Genomic DNA, 16,610 nt, shown 5'->3' on the forward strand with positions numbered 1-16,610 from the left:
GCCTGCTCAAAAAGATCAATATTATAAAGTTCATTTTGAGGAAAATTAGGTTGTAGCTCTTTGTCTCCGTTACATTGGAAAGAGGTGTCATTTGTGTTTTTAAAAACGTTTAGCTCACGAGTTATTGATCCAGGAACTTTACTGAACTCCTTGAGTTAAGACCGTATTTCTTTATTGGCTACTAAGCCAATCTCTATGAACTGCTCTATTGTGAATGCACTGTACAGAGCTGTCTGAGACACTGCCAGCAGGGTGTTAAACAGGAATTGTTTGTCTGGAGAGAAACATACACCCGCTCCATCCCCCGGCGGTACTGGTACGATCCAACCGCGAGCGCTAATTATATAAATGCAAAATCAGAACAATGAGTCGGTTTTTATGTTTGTTCAAAAATCAGACTCGGGCGCAACAACCCAAACTTGTAGAATCGAAAATTAAACCGAGTGACAATTTTCCGTTTGTGAATTATTCTAAAGAAATCGAAAATGAAACTTTTCATTTGGTTCATTCTGATGGCGCGAATTGAACAAAGAAAGCGTTACACGGAAATCAGTCCGTAAAATAAAACCTGGAGTACTTTGCACATTAGTATTTTTTACTTTATTCCAAGTGAAATATTCATTGAAATTTGTCCCTGTAAGGATTAAATAAGAATTACTTTGTTTTAGCCTACTGATTTATAGCCTATATGGTTTAAAATGATGTTGTATTTTTTCAATTAGAACAGATAAAATGGGTTCTGGATAAACAATTCCATTCATGCATAACATTTTGTTATCAAAATAAATAAAGTTCAAATACATTTCATTTTTCAGTTTTTCTCCTAGTTAAGATACACATTATTCCACAATTTAAAACAAAACTCTTTTCATAAAACTCACATCATCCAGCCATTTAGTAAACATAATATAAGCATCTAAATATGAAGTATTACACATTTTATAGAGATTAAAGGAATAGTTCACCCAAAAATGAAAATGCTGTCATCATTTACTCCCCCTCAAGTAGTTCCAAACCTGAATGAATTTCTTTGTTCTGTTGAACACCAGGGAAGATATGTGGAAGAATGTCAGTAACCGAGCAGATCTACCATAGTAGGACAAATAAATACTAGTCAATGGGGGGCGAGATCTGCTCAATTACTGACATTCTTCCATAAATCTTCCTTTGTGTTCAGCAGAACAAAGAAATTCATACAGGTTTGGAACTACTTGAGAGTGAGTAAATGATGACAGCATTTTCATTTTTGGGTGAACTATCCCTTTAATGATATCGCGTCTATCTGAATTTATTTGTAGGCGTTCTTGCAGTTACACTCGTTTGACAGCAGAGGTCGCGTTTGCTCTGAACTGTCAATCATTTTCCAAAAGCAATTGTTTTATTTGTTTCATGGCTTCAAAACCTCTCTCACAGTTAAGGGAAGACAAACATATGTTCTTTATTTGTTTATCTATTCTTTATTCGTATATCTAATATTTTATTACACGCCAGCGGAGTAGATCATATTACATCCGTTGGTTTGCTAGAGGCCCCGCCCATTACGGAAGAGGGAGTTGACTGACACTTTAGCATCAAGAAGAAGAATCGGCTTGTCCAGATCTCCAGAAGAAATCGCGCGATTAACATGAATTTCCAGGGATATGGAGCACCGGCTGCTGCGGGCGGGGTAGGAGTTAATTAGTGTCTGTTAATTATATGAATTACAGGAATATTGAGTGCTTATTCAAACACAGTCAGACCGGAAACTTGATTAATGTTTGTGGATGAGTTCTGTTGGTTCTGGCTGTATTCTTGATTTCAGTAGGTGCTGTAAAGGGAAACTGTTAGTATGTTCAGCGTTTAAAACGGTTCTGAAGGGATGATAGAGCAGATTTTACATCATTGTTGCTGCTCTGCCCACCTCTGCTATCCTTACTAAACACACCTGGTTCTTCTCTGACCCTTGACCAGAACTGGGTGTGTCAGATTAGTCACGTCAGGTTGTAGTGCTGGAGGTCAGGGGACATGTCCTGACCCACTGTTCTCAGTCCAGTTCTGATGATCTGAAGTAAGTGGTTTGTGTAGAAATGCTGAAATCATTTTAGTATCAAATGTTCATGTGTGAAAAACCGGGTTTGTGATTTGTAAATCTGTTCCTCCTAATGACTTTTGTTATGCTCACATAATTTTAGTTCCTTAGTTGAGTTCAGTTTCTAAATGAAAAGACATGAGGTCTAGTATCTTGCAGAAGGACACAGAAGTAATGGATGGCTTCAAATCTCTTGGGCAAAACCATTATTTACACATTTCCTGTTCACATGGTTCTGTTCCGTTGTACTTAATGAAGAAGTAAAACAATATAACACTATTCTTGCTTAAAAAAAGCTGAATTGTATCATTTTATTCTGTTTTCTAATTAAAATATTTTTATATAGTCCTAAAAGTGTTGTTTTGGCATTAAGTATTAAACATAAAATGTAACACAAAACACCCTAATGTGCACTGATAACAAAAAAAGAAGAAACAAAACCATTTATGTAAACGGAGAGTCTATTCACACCCAGTGTAAATCCTGGTTGGCAGAGGCTGTTTACAGTAGCTCCACCCACCAGTGTCTGATTGGGCCAGACAGAACTACAGAAGAAACCTGTCTGATAACAGGAGCAGTGGTGTGGAGAGTAAGACGGGTGGCGTTAGCTTTTGATCCGATCGACCCATCAGCTCGGAGAGAAGTTTACTTTAGTTTAACCCTCATACGCTCCTCATTTCCCCTTCACACTCAAGGTCTTTGGGGACCGTTCACACCCCACACATTTACAGAGCGACTGTATAAAAAAATAAAACATTTTTTTTAATACATATTAGCCTATATATCAGTTTTTAATGTACTTCTCAACTATATATTTATGCTGTGTTTTGGGGGATATGTGGTACCTTTTTACCCATTTACCCCAAAATTACTGAACTACACCATTAGCTTGCACATGAAATATTACATTTTATCTAAAAAAATTACTTAAATGATGATCTAAATTAAATGAGTTGTTTCTGGATATTGATCTAGGTGTTAGAGGCAGAATTCTGCCATCTGCTGGTTAGAAGAAAACCTGTAGGAATTACAGTTTTAGGAATAAAGTGTTTTGACCATATATATCCAGCAGGGCTGTTGAATGCTCGAATCTGATTAACTGCGTTAATAACTGTATCAACGGTATTAGTCTGCTATCAAGGCTCAAGCCTCCGTTACTAGTTCTGAAATGACGTTTTGGAATTAGAAACGGAGGCTTGGGATGAGATGCGTAAGAAATCAGTCCCACACACAAGAGTGTTTTAAGGACAAAAACCTGACAAATGTCTTGAAATACAACATCGGAACAGTGTCTTGAGGTGTGATAACCGGAATAATTGACTCTGGGCTGTTGAATTATTAGAAAATAATTATTTTCTAAGAATTAAAAGGCCCGTCGTCAGTTATTCCTTACATATCCAGCAGAGGGCCATAGAGATCCATTAATTTTTCTGGATGTGGCTAACTGTTCCCATCGCAACGTTTTTTGTTATATTTTGTGAATATATGTGTGTGTGTGTGTGTATATATATATATATATATATATATATATATATATATATATATATATATATATATATTAAAGTACGTTAAAATCAGTATTTTTGTGAAAAATTTTAATTTTGTTGTTTGAAGAGTTTTTAAGTGTCTGTTTTTGCAATGCCATATAAATTTGCAAAAATGTAACTAAAATGCCACTAAAAAAACTTAAGAATCAGATTGTATTCACAAATTATTTATTTCAATAAACCAAATGTAAAAAATCACTAACTTTAGAATAAGAAATTATTTAAAAAACCAATAGCAATAAGCAGAAATAAACAGGAGTGTGTGTGTGTGTGTGTGTGTGTGTGTGTGTGTTAGGTCTCACCCCTTCATATCTGCATTTTTTCTGCATTTGTGGCTGATTTTGTTTGCCAAATTCTATACAAATTCTGTCTGTTGCAGTCACGTGTGTGTGTGTGTGTGTGTTTGTTCCACATTGTATTTGTGCTCTAGTACCATGCCTTCATTTCTGTGTGAAAATTTTCAGATTTATGCCAGATTTATCGATTTTATTAAAAAATGAAAAATAAAAAACTCTTTAATTTTTCGCCTTTCCCATTCATTTCACAACCGAATCAAGCCCAGTTTTTGTGTGTGTTCAGATAGATAATGTAACAAGTGTCACAAAATCTCATGCCACTGAGATGAAGGAACCATTTTTTAGTGAGGGAAACATCAGATGGAGTCTGAACGAACCCCAAAGGCCATATGAGGGTTAAATAAAAATGAAGAAAATATTTGAAAAGTGGAAATAAAGTGCCTAACGACAATTTAATAGTGGGAATTAACTGTGTATATCAGGTAGGTGAAGGGATGGCTCAAATAATGTCCCAATAAAGCAGCATTCATTTATGATTTTAATAAACGTAATCATATACACTAAATATGTTGTTATTATTGTGTGCAGTTTTATAATCTACTACAATACACTGAGATGCAAAGCTATCTGCCACTATTTGCACTGAGAATTAATAGCATCGAACAACTACAAAGAAAATGCTCTTTGTTGATATTTACACTGTCTATCGCTATTTGCTCTTAGTGCAAATAACCGCTGCCTTACATAAAACATAATCATATGTGATGTCACGTAGAAACTTCTGGGAATATCATTTTACTGTATATTATACAGTACGTGTTTACTTGAATTTGACAGCATTTTACAGTACAATTACATATAATGCGATGTTAAACCATTTATGGTTTTTCACTGTATATGGTAAGGTAACTTACAGTTAAACAATTAACATGTTTTTACTGTAGTTACAGTTTTTTCTGTAAAATATGCATTTAAAATTTACTGTATTTTAATTCTGGGGGAAAAAGCCACACTTGCACCTAAGCCTGTCCAAACCCCTCTCTCTGTAATGAGACCGTGCCTCTCCCTGTTTCCTGCAGTATCCAGGAGGATTTCCCGGACAGCAGCAGGACCCTCTGTTCGGATACTTCACTGCAATCGCCGGACAGGTAAGAGCGCCTCGTTTACTCGGACAAAGATATTGCATGGAAATTGATGTGGATAGGCTAATCTTTCTCTTAGAATGTTTAAATTCATTACTTAATTAGATACTTTTCTTTTCATTCTGCTGAACAACTCCTGCTTTTTTCTGATACGAATATTATATAATTATAGATGTTATAAATATTATGACATCTGGAATTTGTTTTTGTTTAGGATGGCCAGATATCTGCAGAAGAACTGCAGGCTTGTTTGACTCAGGCCAACTTCTCTGGCGGCTACAGACGTAAGGATGTTTATCTTCATTTAATAGAGGTGCAGAGTGTCCAGAATTTAGTTGTAAACTGAAAGTATTTGCAGGTAACTTATTTATAACACATTCTTTCTCTTGCAGCTTTCAACATTGAGACATGTAGACTCATGATCAGCATGCTTGACGTATCCTCACTCACGCTGAAGAATTTAACTCAAACCTGTTACATATGAGATTTTGCTGCTGTGCCAGCCCTGATCATGAATGAATTGTGTCAGTTTATTGAAGGTTTTTTCCATAACTCAGCTGTTCATCAGAGAGACATGTCTTGCTCCATGGGCTTCAATGAGTTCAAGGAGCTGTGGGCGGTGCTCAGCAGCTGGAAGCAGCACTTCATGAGCATTGACAGGGACATGAGCGGCACAGTCGACCCACAGGAAATGAACCAGGCCATTTCCTCTATGGGTAAAACTTCTGAATCTGTGCCTGTTTAGTGTCTAATAGAGCTGCATGATTTAGGATCTTGATTCAAACACTCACATGATCTTATTCCTAAATGACATTGATTTCAGTCTGATCACAGCGAACATTCAGATCTGCATTCTGATTCACAGAGAGCAGTTGTCATGTTTAGATATGAAACAGCTTCACAAACAGTCTTTTCAACCCCACAGTATCATTATTTCTGTCTTACAATCATTCAGATGATCACGGAAGTACTGGATAAAAGTTTATAGTTCAGAAAGTGGTAGTGATCCAAATAGAGTAAATCACCCTTGGACAGAAACTTGACGCTTTAAATAAAGACTGCATCAATTACATCGTTACACCAGTAGGTGGAGACAAGTGACTGTTAAAAAATGTATTCGTCATTGAATCATTCACTCAACCATTTTTTTTTAAATAATTCAAATTAATATTTTTTTTAAATAAACTGTGGCAATTAAAGGATTAGCCCAAGCTTTACTCACCCTCAAGCCATCCTAGGTGTATATGACTTTCTTCTTTCTGATGAACACAATCGGAGATATATTAATAAATAGCCCGACGTGCCTGAGCTTTATAACGGCAGTGAACAGGGTTCATGAGTATGAGCTGAAGAAAGTGCCTCCATCCGCATCCATCCATCATAAACGTACTCCACATGGCTCTGGGGGTTAATAAAGGCCTTCTGAAGAGAAGCGATGCGTTTGTGTAAAAAAACCCCAACACATTTAACAAGTTATGAAGTAAAATATCTAGCTTCCGCCAGACCGCCTTCCGTATTCAACGTATGAAGAAAGAGTAAACTGGAGTCGCGTCACTTAACACTTTTTCCGTAAGTTGAGTAGGGAAGGCATAGGACGTAGCATAAGCTTTTTGAACTGCAAGAGTTTTACACTTTCTTCGTAAGTTGAATAAGGTAGGAGGTCTGGCAGAAGCTAGATATTTTACTTCATAACTTGTTAAATATGGATTTTTTTTACACGAACGCATCGCTTCTCTTCAGAAGGCCTTTATTAACCCCCGGAGGAGTCATGTGGAGTACGTTTATGATGGATGGATGTGGATGGAGACACTTTTTTTCAGCTCATTCTCATACTGGTCCCGTTCACTGCCATTATAAAGCTTGGATGCGTCAGGATATTTATATAAATATTTCTCTGATTGAGTTCATCATATGGCTTGAGGGTGAGTAAAGCTTGGGCTAATTTTCATTTGAAAGTGAACTAATCCTTTAACATTTTGTCTGATAAACAAGCATAATATATACCCACATACTTGCATATGAACATATAATTACAATTCTAAATAAAACAAGAACACATTTTAACCAGAAAAATTTAATGTAAAAATGGGCTCCAAGATTTGGTAAAAAGATCAGGTTTCATTCTGAATCTTCTCATGTTTGAGGGCATAAAGTAGGTCAAAAACACACTGACGATAGGTTGATGGAGATGGCAGCTATTAGTATGTCATCTAGCCAACAAGATGCAAAGTGCAATATTATACATCTCTAAAGCTGTCGGTTTAACATTTTCTGGAGGAACCCCAAATAATAAAATATCTGAGAAATAGCTAAAAATTCTCCTTCAAAACCTTAATAAATTCAGGACAGGACAAAAAAATCCAGAAGATGTTTACGGTCTTGTGATCTCCAATTTAAAAATCTTGATTCTCAATTAATCCAATTTATATTTTATATATATATATTTCTAATGCCCTGATCTGAACAGGGCTATTGAAAAACAATCCAGACAAAACTTGAGAGATCGAACTCTTCCAGTGCTTCTGAATGATCATAGAAAATCAATGGCTTTTCGGTGCTTTAGTTGAAGAGTAATGAAGTTATGATCTCTGAATACATCAGCTCAATTTTTATACACAACTGTTAGATCCAGGGTCTTCCTTTGGCAGTGCTGTGGATAAATGAATGAAAATGTAGTACAGAATATCTGTAGAGGTTTTTATTTGTGCTTCTTGGCGAGAATGCAAAACCAGGACAAAACAAGTGTTGATGCAAATGGATTTCCATTTGGTTAATTAGTGGCAAGAGGTGTGAATAAGCTGTATAAATGTGTTTTTGAAGGTCATGGTGTCATGTTTTGCAGGATACAGGCTGAGTCCTCAGGCCATGAACTGCATAATTAAGCGTTACAGCTCTAATGGAAAGATCTCATTTGATGATTATGTCGCCTGCTGTGTCAAACTCAGGAGCTTGACTGGTAAGTATGAAGAATCTTCATGAATTTTTTTGACTTGCAATAACAGTTTGACTTGAATTCTGATTGTGAATGGAATCTTATTTCTATTTAGTAAAATATAGGATGAATTATGCCTGTTCCATATACTGTGTGAGCAGGACATGAGCAGCATGTTCACGTTTAGTTTCCACACTGGCTGCAGCACTTCAGTTTGACAGAAAAAAAATAGGCAGCATTAAGTATAAAACACCTGATAATAACTTTATTCCTGCTAATAAACACCCGAAAAACACTTTATTCTCGCTAATAAACACCTGATAAACACTTTATTCTCGCTAATAAGCCCCCTATAAACACTTGATTCCTGTCATTAATCACCCGATAAACACTTTATTCCTGCTAATAAACACCCGATGAACACTTTATTCCTGCTATTAAACACCCGATAAACACTTTATTCCTGCTAATAAACACCCGATGAACACTTTATTCCTGCTATTAAACACCCGATAAAAACTTTATTCCTGCTATTAAACACCCGATAAACACTTTATTCTTGCTAATAAGCCCCCAATAAACACTTTATTGCCACTAATAAACACCTCTTAGGCATTTTATGACCGCTTTTCGAATATTTCCTTCTTTTGTAATTAAAATAAACATCTCTCTGAACTGATATGAGATGGGAAAAGGGAGAATGAATTCAGAAAAAGGTGGATTTAAACTCTGGTTGGTCGTTTCTAAAGCTAAAGCTGCCCGTCTTACTCTCCACACCACTGCTCCTGTTATCAGACAGGTTTCTTCTGTAGTTCTGTCTGGACCAATCAGACACTGGGCGGAGCTACTGTAAACAGCCTCTGCCAACAAAGAGCGATTTACACTTGGTGTTAATAGACACTCTGAAAAGAATAAGTTATTTCTTGGTTACTAAGCTAATTACTTTCTTTAATAACAAGAATAAATTATAAAATGTTTTTTGGGAGGGGGTAATTGAGAACTATTACAAACTCGATCCTCATGAAATCGCCTGCAGAGTGTACAAGTCTACATACAACATCTGCATTCAATTTTTTCATTCTTTATTTATTTATTTTGAATCTTCTGATGTTTCTGTTTTCTAGAGTGATTAGGACTGAAACTGTTCACTCTATACTGTGGTATTACACATATGTGTAACAGGCCTTAGTGTAATTTGGCACATTTTTTTTGTACACTTTCGAATATTTTTAGCTGTTCCACATTACCCTAATTCATCCAATATAATGATGATTTGGCATTGCCCAGAATTGTTTAAATCTAATGAATGAAGTGATAAATACTAATGTATTCACTGTGAAACTGTCTCCTGATCAGATCTGTTCAGAAAGCGGGACCAGGCCCAACAGGGAATGGCCACATTTCAATATGATGATGTAAGTCTTAAAAACATTACTGAACATAATATCATGAAGAAAAACAGTCTTACTTTATGGCAAGAGGATGTATTTTTGAAGTAAAAATAATTTTCAGTACAATGTAACCTGTTAATCAACGTGTGATAGACAGTTCAATATAGTGATAGTTCATTATATCATGGTAAAGTTGTATAGTAATAGCATTCTGTTGGTAGGAATAAAAAGTTTCCATCCATGAAAATGAGTGTTAGCAGTAACCTCTAAAGAAAACCAAAGCGGTCTGGTCTTCTAGTGTTGATTTTCATACTGATTTCATAAATTCAGGCACTTGTGAATTTTAACTTACTAAGTTGCCAGAAATGAGGCTGTTTTTAGTTTTTTTGTTTTTTTTCCTAAAGCTTTTATAAGAGTCATAAATATAAAAATATAGCATTGTATTTCAATTTATACTTTACTCACCAAGTCCTACTTAAAGGGGTCCCTGAATAGTCATGTGACCTTGCTGCTATGCAGAATTATTTGGTAGAGGAATTGTTTGATTTATTAATACATTTATTAAATGAAATGTTTATTGAACATTGGTGTCTTTTGCCGTTGTCATTGATTGTAAAGCATTCTTATGAAGCTAATGACTTTGAACTGTCTGTCAGTTAATGTGAATGATTGCATTATGAAGGTTTCACTGGTTATTCAGATTATTTTAATGTCTTGTGTCTCTTCTCACAGTTCATCCAGTGCACCATGAGCATCTGAGAGAAGCCATGGATTCATGCTAAGAGCAAACAAAATCTCTACTTTAGCCTTACTTTTTATAATATGCATTTTTAAACATCTCACATGTACTTTCATGTCATAATTTTACAACATTGTACTACTTAAACTATAAAATGTACATTTAAACAATATTGTTTGCATTATGTAGCCTTATTCATATGAACTATGTTAGCAGTGCCACTACACCAGTGACATTTACAGCCTACCCACTCATTTCAAACTTTAACATGCATCTTATATATACATATATTACAGTATAGCGCCATAACTAGCATCCAACCCTGTCAGCATGTTCATGTGCTCCCAGTGCATTTGTTTGAAACTCTTAATTTGACATGGACAGTTATGAAAACTTTGTGTGAGGAGGGCCAAGCTTCAGATCCATGTCAGTGCTGCTATTTGGATGTAAAATGTAGAATTTAAATGTTATATATCACCAAAGAATTCATGTCTCTTAAGTTTTTTTGCTCTGTGTATTGGCTGTATGAGATTCTGACCTAATGACAACACGACACCTTCTTTTTCTTTCAGTAGTTACTGTACATGTACATCTTGTGTGCCGTGTTATTCTTATCAAGTCTGTGTGAACAACATATGAATGTATCAGATAATTCCTGTGCACTTTCACAAGACTGTTCACACCGATGTCTTTTCCAACATGCAGTTTGTCACATTTCAAAAATTACGTGCAACCAAAAGAAGAAAAAAAAATCATCTGATTGTACTGTGGTTAAATGGCTTGTTGATTTGTTAGTGTGAGTTTGAGGGATAGGATGTGGACAGTGTATGCAGTGGAAATCTGATTCACACTTTAATCCGCAGACACACACACACACACACACCGCTGTACACGGTAATGAGCTAAACCAACACAACTGCTATACATTTCGTCCTAACTTAATTTCATTGTCTTCAATCCAATTAAATATATGTGAGAGTGAAGTTTACTTAATCCATTAGCATGCTTTGCGTATGACCGGATCAGAAGAGTAAATATTGAAATTGTGATATTTTGTGTGTGTTTGAGTAAAGGGAAAGACTTTTTAGTTCTGTTTGACATTTAAAAGAGTTTGTGTTATGTTGAAGTTTTTGTGGTTACCAGCACAAGAGTTGAGTGCATGTGAGGTTGTGGATGTATGAAGACTGTAATGCATGTTTCTTCACTCAAAAAAGCGATCACTGTGATCCAGTAATGAGTAATTTTCTACTCGCGCTGCACTAGCTGCAGACAGTCTTTTACTACATAAATAATAGATCTTTTCCATTTACTCAAAATCACAGATGTGAATATATTGAAATCTACTCAATGTAATTGAGCTGATATAACTACAAACACTGACTGAGTTCAACTAAAAAATGTTTAAAATGAAGATAAATGAATTTTGTGTAACCACTTATCAAAAAGCCATTTTTTTCAGTTTAACCATGAGTTCTGCTCTTCAGCGCTGTGATAACCACAAAAACCACCACAACACAAACCCTTTTAAATGTCAAATACAACACAAACAGGTCTTTCACTTCACTAAAACATTTATTCTCCTTATCCAGTCCTGTGCAGGGAAACAGAAATCCACTGCTCAATTTTTAAAGTTATCAAGATCATTTCAATAAGTTACAACAACTTAAAAAAAAAAAAAAAAAAAAAATCAACACAAAAATGTAAGTTCTAGTCTGAGTTACACACAATATTAAGTTGATGTAATGATCAACATTAGTATGTCAACAGAACTCAACAAAATTATGCTTGCAACTTAAAAGTGTCATTTATTTACTTTTGCCATTGTAGTGTATTTGAAATAGCCTTTTTCTGTTTTTCTTCTTTATGATTCTTTGGGTTGTGCACCTAGACCTGTTTTTTGTTTGTTTTTTAGGGGAAAAAAAAATTATAATGGATGTGTTAAATATTAATGTAGCAATATATCTAAATCTATATGTTGCGTTGAGTGTTCCATCTTTAACTGGAACATTAATGGATATTTTAAAATGTTTTCCGTCATGTTGACACAACAAATATTGCATTTCCCTGCTTTAGAAAGAATGCAGTAAACACAGGGATTAGAAGTGGAAAAAGGGGGAGAAAAGTACTTTTTAAAGCATGTGAAAACAAACCGAACATTAAATCATCAAAAACATCAAATGTTGCTCCTGCATTCCTGCGACGGCTGCTGTGTGTCTGTAAAGTCAGCTGATGGTGGCTCTATACTGGGCTTTTACTCAATCTGTGCCACATTACTTCACTGAAGTGTGGACTCTGAGCTTTGCAAGAATTTGCAAGGAAAATTCACTTTTATAAGGTGTTTGAACACAGATGTGTGTCCAAAGTGTATGCAAACAACCAGCATATAATGGTTAAAATCCACCCACTCCTTTTTTATAATCCCCATAAATCATAAACAGTCTCTCCAAACAAGTCATTCCAGATTTCCCCTACTCTTACATAAGAAGCCCCGCCTACGACTGCTGACAGACTCCGCCCTATTAGCATAGACCCCGCCCTCAGTGAGCTGTACACAGTCCTCCATGTTTATCATTTATCAGCAGCATTCAAGTAAGAAATGTATTCTTATTAAAGCTACTGAAGTTATTCAATCAAGAGCAGTGAGTGATTTGCTGTTTTTCTTTTGTTAGCAGATACAGCAGTAGGAACTGTATATTACGCTGCTGTCACTTTAATACACAGATCTAATAGAGTACCTCAGGGATGACGTGTTTTTGCAGGCAAAACCCGGAAGCGAGTTAGCATTTTAGGACTTCCGGTTCCATCGCTCCGAAGTTTTTTGAATGGGTTTTTGCTAAATCGCCTGAAATAAGGTCTGTGGTTAACAAAGCCTCTAAATATTTTCACGTTTTGATCTATGACATAAAACACACCAGTTATAACCCGCTTGTGATTTTTTTAAACCTTTATTGTGTCTTAAAAACGGCGGTTGCTAACAAATTGCTAAAAGGGACTACTTTGGCGGGGACTTTAGACGTCATCATGACAAACAGGACATTTGGACAGCATTTCTCACGGAAAAAGTGGATAAGTATTCATACACAGCGCAGATCATAATCAGCGAGCATGTTTTTAGATAAAGTTTTTTAAATAAAGTTTGAGGAAGCTTGGTGGTGGTGACGTTGATCTGCAACCATGGTGTGCTGTAGTGCGTTTATAGCCTACTGTTAGCTTTTTATATCTGACGACTTTATTTAGGCTTCAAAATGTATAAATGTTGTGTTAACTTGTAAAGATTATCTTGATAGACAAAATGTGTAAGTGTTATAACCCTTTGTTAAACACAGCTTATTTTTTGTGATTTTCCAGAAGTCTATGGGAAAAATGCATTGGCTTTCGATCGAGGGAACCCGTGCGCCGCTGACTTCCGGGTTGGCCTACAAAAACACGTCATCCCTGAGGTACTCTATACACACATGCGATTTCTTTCCCTGCTGTTTACGTTCACAGACATAACCGACTGTGTTTATGTGAACTTTGTGTGTATTTGACAGTTTAAGTGCAAAAAGACACGAAAGAGAAGTTAATTTAATACTCACACGGCTGTCTGACAGCCAGCTTTCTGTGCGCGGGCTTCTGATGTGTGCGCTCAGAAAACCATATATCAGGTTAAACTGATATGGCTTTAAAATGCATGCAAATAATAAACTTTCATTATGATGAAGATCTGCAATGTCACGTGAACGTGGCCGCGACAGAGATGATAATCAAAACCAAACAGATGTTTTGTTAGTTTTTGGCAGAGTATCTGAGGCATGAGTTGTACAGGCTCCACCCTCTTCTGGAAAGCATTTACAACAAGCTATAATAAATGATCTGTGGGGTATTTTGAGCTGAAACTTCACTGACACATTCTGGTGACACCAGAGACTTACATTACATCTTCTGAAAAGGGGGAATAATACATCTTCTTAAAGACCACCAATATATTTCAAGTGGAAACCAAGAACAAACTGGTGTGACGTCATTTTGAACAAAATCAGGCTAAAGTGAAGTTATGGAGTTCAAACAGCTTACTAAAGTGAACTTTCCAGAAAAGTTCGCTCCAGCTGATAAACACCTTCGAACTCCCATTGGTCCATGGCAACGGCATAATAGGTGGGTGTGGCTCTGAGGCTCCGCCTTCTTTGACATTTTGTTAATATAGTGCTGCAGGGATGGTGTATCTTTGTAGGCTCAAACCCGGAAACAAATTCACATTTTAGCACTTCTGCTTCCATCATCCTGAAGTCAATGCGTTTTTGGTGAAATGTCTGAAATACGGTCTGTTGTGAACACAAGTTCAAGATATTCTCACTTTTTATTCTAGGACATAAAATACATCAGTAATACCATCGTGTGATGTTTTAAAGCTTTTACTTGTCTTGTAGAAGTGTGTAAATGGACTCCAAAGGCTGTCAGCAGCCGAACAGGTAAACTCCTCAAGTTTATAATCATGCTCTTGCTAACTCAAACTTTCAGGGAAAATGTTTTTAAACAAAGACTGAAAGAGCTGTCGGACGTTTGATGGTGGCGACGTTGAAGTCATGTGACCGTGGCGTAGTTCGTTTAAACTCTACGTTTAGCTTTATTAATTACATTTTTTTTCACCTCTTGGTTTTTGATGAAGAACGTGTTTGATGTAACTTAATCTGTAACTTAAATTTCCGCATTAATTGATTTAAAAAATAATTAAGATTAATTTATTATATTAATATTTGGCCAACATTGTAGTTAATTCTTATAACAAACTATATGTAGTTAAGTTTAGTGCACAACTTAAGTTATAACAACAAAGTTAAGTTAAAAAATAATCTTTTAAATTTTTAACTTCAATGAACTCAAAATTTTAAGGCAACCAGGTTAATTACTTTTTAAAGTTAAACCAACAAATCAGTTTTTACAGAACCAATCGATAAAGACATTAAATTTTTAAATTTATTTAAAGACTCAGAAGTCTAAACTAACTATTCAGAGAATCATTATTTTTTCTGACTTTATATCGGTGCATCACCACTGTGCCATTAGTTTAATCAACAGAAACTCAAAATATTATGGTATCTGGACAACATTAGTGAATATAAGTTGATTTGACAAAATAAAAAAGTTGTGATAACAAATCATGAAAATATTTTGTGATAGCGTAGGGATGTTAAAGACATTAAAAATGTTTTTTATTGTTACAGTTTCAGTTCAGCTGCTTTGAACGGCTGCTCAGAGGTTCTAGAATGAGGGTTCGTGTTCTTCTACATTGGTTAGAACAGAGGAAACTGAAACCCCCTCTATACTTTAATGGGTTGCTGGTTGAGTGTAAGTATTAAAATCATAACAATACATGGAAATAACTGCAAACAGGGAACCAAAACTAAAACATTGTAGTGTCTGTGCAAGATCGGATCTGAAGCGAACTTTAGAATCCTCAGAATGCTTTTAGCCTCCTGAACTGTGCTTGTAAATCATGAATCGGCTCCGGCAAGTCCGGGACCAATTGCCCCATTGGCACCTTTGTTACCTCATTGAAGAAAAACAGAACATATTCTCACCAGCTCCAGGGACTTCAAAGAGTCACCCTGGTGGGGCTAAGGGCCATGTGGTCACAGACACTGGCCACAACCCCAATACACACACACATACAGACACTCACAAACACGCATGGAGATTGTGAATGTACATTTATCCTCCAAATATGACTGTGCCAAAGTGTACCCGTCGCTGTATTTCAAGTTGCATGTATGTATCCCTAGTATATTAGCTATGACTGTAGTTGTATTAGTTTTATTCTAAACGATAAAATTCAAGTATAAACTGTATCTCCCCTTTTATGTCTTTGCCATCTGACAAGTTTGGTCTCATTGTAAAGCTTTCGTTATGCCCTAATTGAAAATGTATGTCACATGACTGTAAAATGCATTTTTCTATTTTCAATGGTACTTTGAAGAAAATGTACTCAGATCTGACACTTCATAAACCATGCAAATTAGGTCATAAATGGAGACAAAGAAAAAGTTTGCCCGCCAAATTCGCACCCTCATCATTGGCTGATGTACCCCAGGAGGCGTTCTGGTCTGTTGTCCTTAAAACACAATGACACGCGTCTCTTCGTCGCACAAGTTTTCTTTTGTCAAACCCTCTTCATCCGTCGCCCGAAGTCTTCACTCTTCATCGCCTAGGAGACGGACTCTTTTTCTTTATTTTCCGGTTATCTTACTCTTAAGTTAAACCCTTGTTTGAAAATCCCGCCGAAGAACACCTTCTCGGAAAAGGACCAATCGCTCCAGCCACACAAACTGAAACTCCTGCAGAAACACGAAGCAACCACAGCTCCTGAACCTATCCAAGTACAGAACCATTCTTTTCGAAGCGTTTTAAGCTCGATGTGTAAGCTGAGTTCCCTTTCGAAAGGGAACTTAAACTCTGCGTTGAACACGCAATGGGGAACGTCACACGTGACCCGGTGTCTGAAAGCCAACTATCCAA

At 36.2% G+C, this 16,610-nt stretch overlaps 1 protein-coding gene across 1 annotated transcript; it reads left to right on the forward strand.

Annotated features, from left to right (window-relative positions):
* Positions 1–1,476: 1,476 nt before the first annotated feature.
* On the forward strand, positions 1,477–10,870 carry sri (sorcin). Its single transcript, XM_051865774.1, has 8 exons — positions 1,477–1,666; positions 4,991–5,059; positions 5,268–5,337; positions 5,446–5,489; positions 5,622–5,769; positions 7,896–8,009; positions 9,342–9,400; positions 10,109–10,870. Exons 1-8 carry the CDS (start codon positions 1,625–1,627, stop codon positions 10,133–10,135), a joined length of 573 nt encoding a protein of 190 aa, XP_051721734.1. The 5' UTR covers positions 1,477–1,624; the 3' UTR covers positions 10,136–10,870.
* The last annotated feature ends 5,740 nt before the right edge of the window (positions 10,871–16,610 follow it).

Source organism: Ctenopharyngodon idella, chromosome 16 (assembly GCF_019924925.1).
Source record: "Ctenopharyngodon idella isolate HZGC_01 chromosome 16, HZGC01, whole genome shotgun sequence".
Classification (NCBI taxonomy): Eukaryota; Metazoa; Chordata; class Actinopteri; order Cypriniformes; family Xenocyprididae; genus Ctenopharyngodon; species Ctenopharyngodon idella.

Bases quoted from the DNA above. Each gene is read 5' to 3' on its own strand.
- sri (XM_051865774.1), top strand. From the start codon at position 1,625: ATGAATTTCCAGGGATATGGAGCACCGGCTGCTGCGGGCGGG. The intron at 1,667-4,990 runs GTAGGAGTTAAT...TGTTTCCTGCAG, and splicing joins CACCGGCTGCTGCGGGCGGG to TATCCAGGAGGATTTCCCGG. The intron at 5,338-5,445 runs GTAAGGATGTTT...TTTCTCTTGCAG, and splicing joins CTTCTCTGGCGGCTACAGAC to CTTTCAACATTGAGACATGT.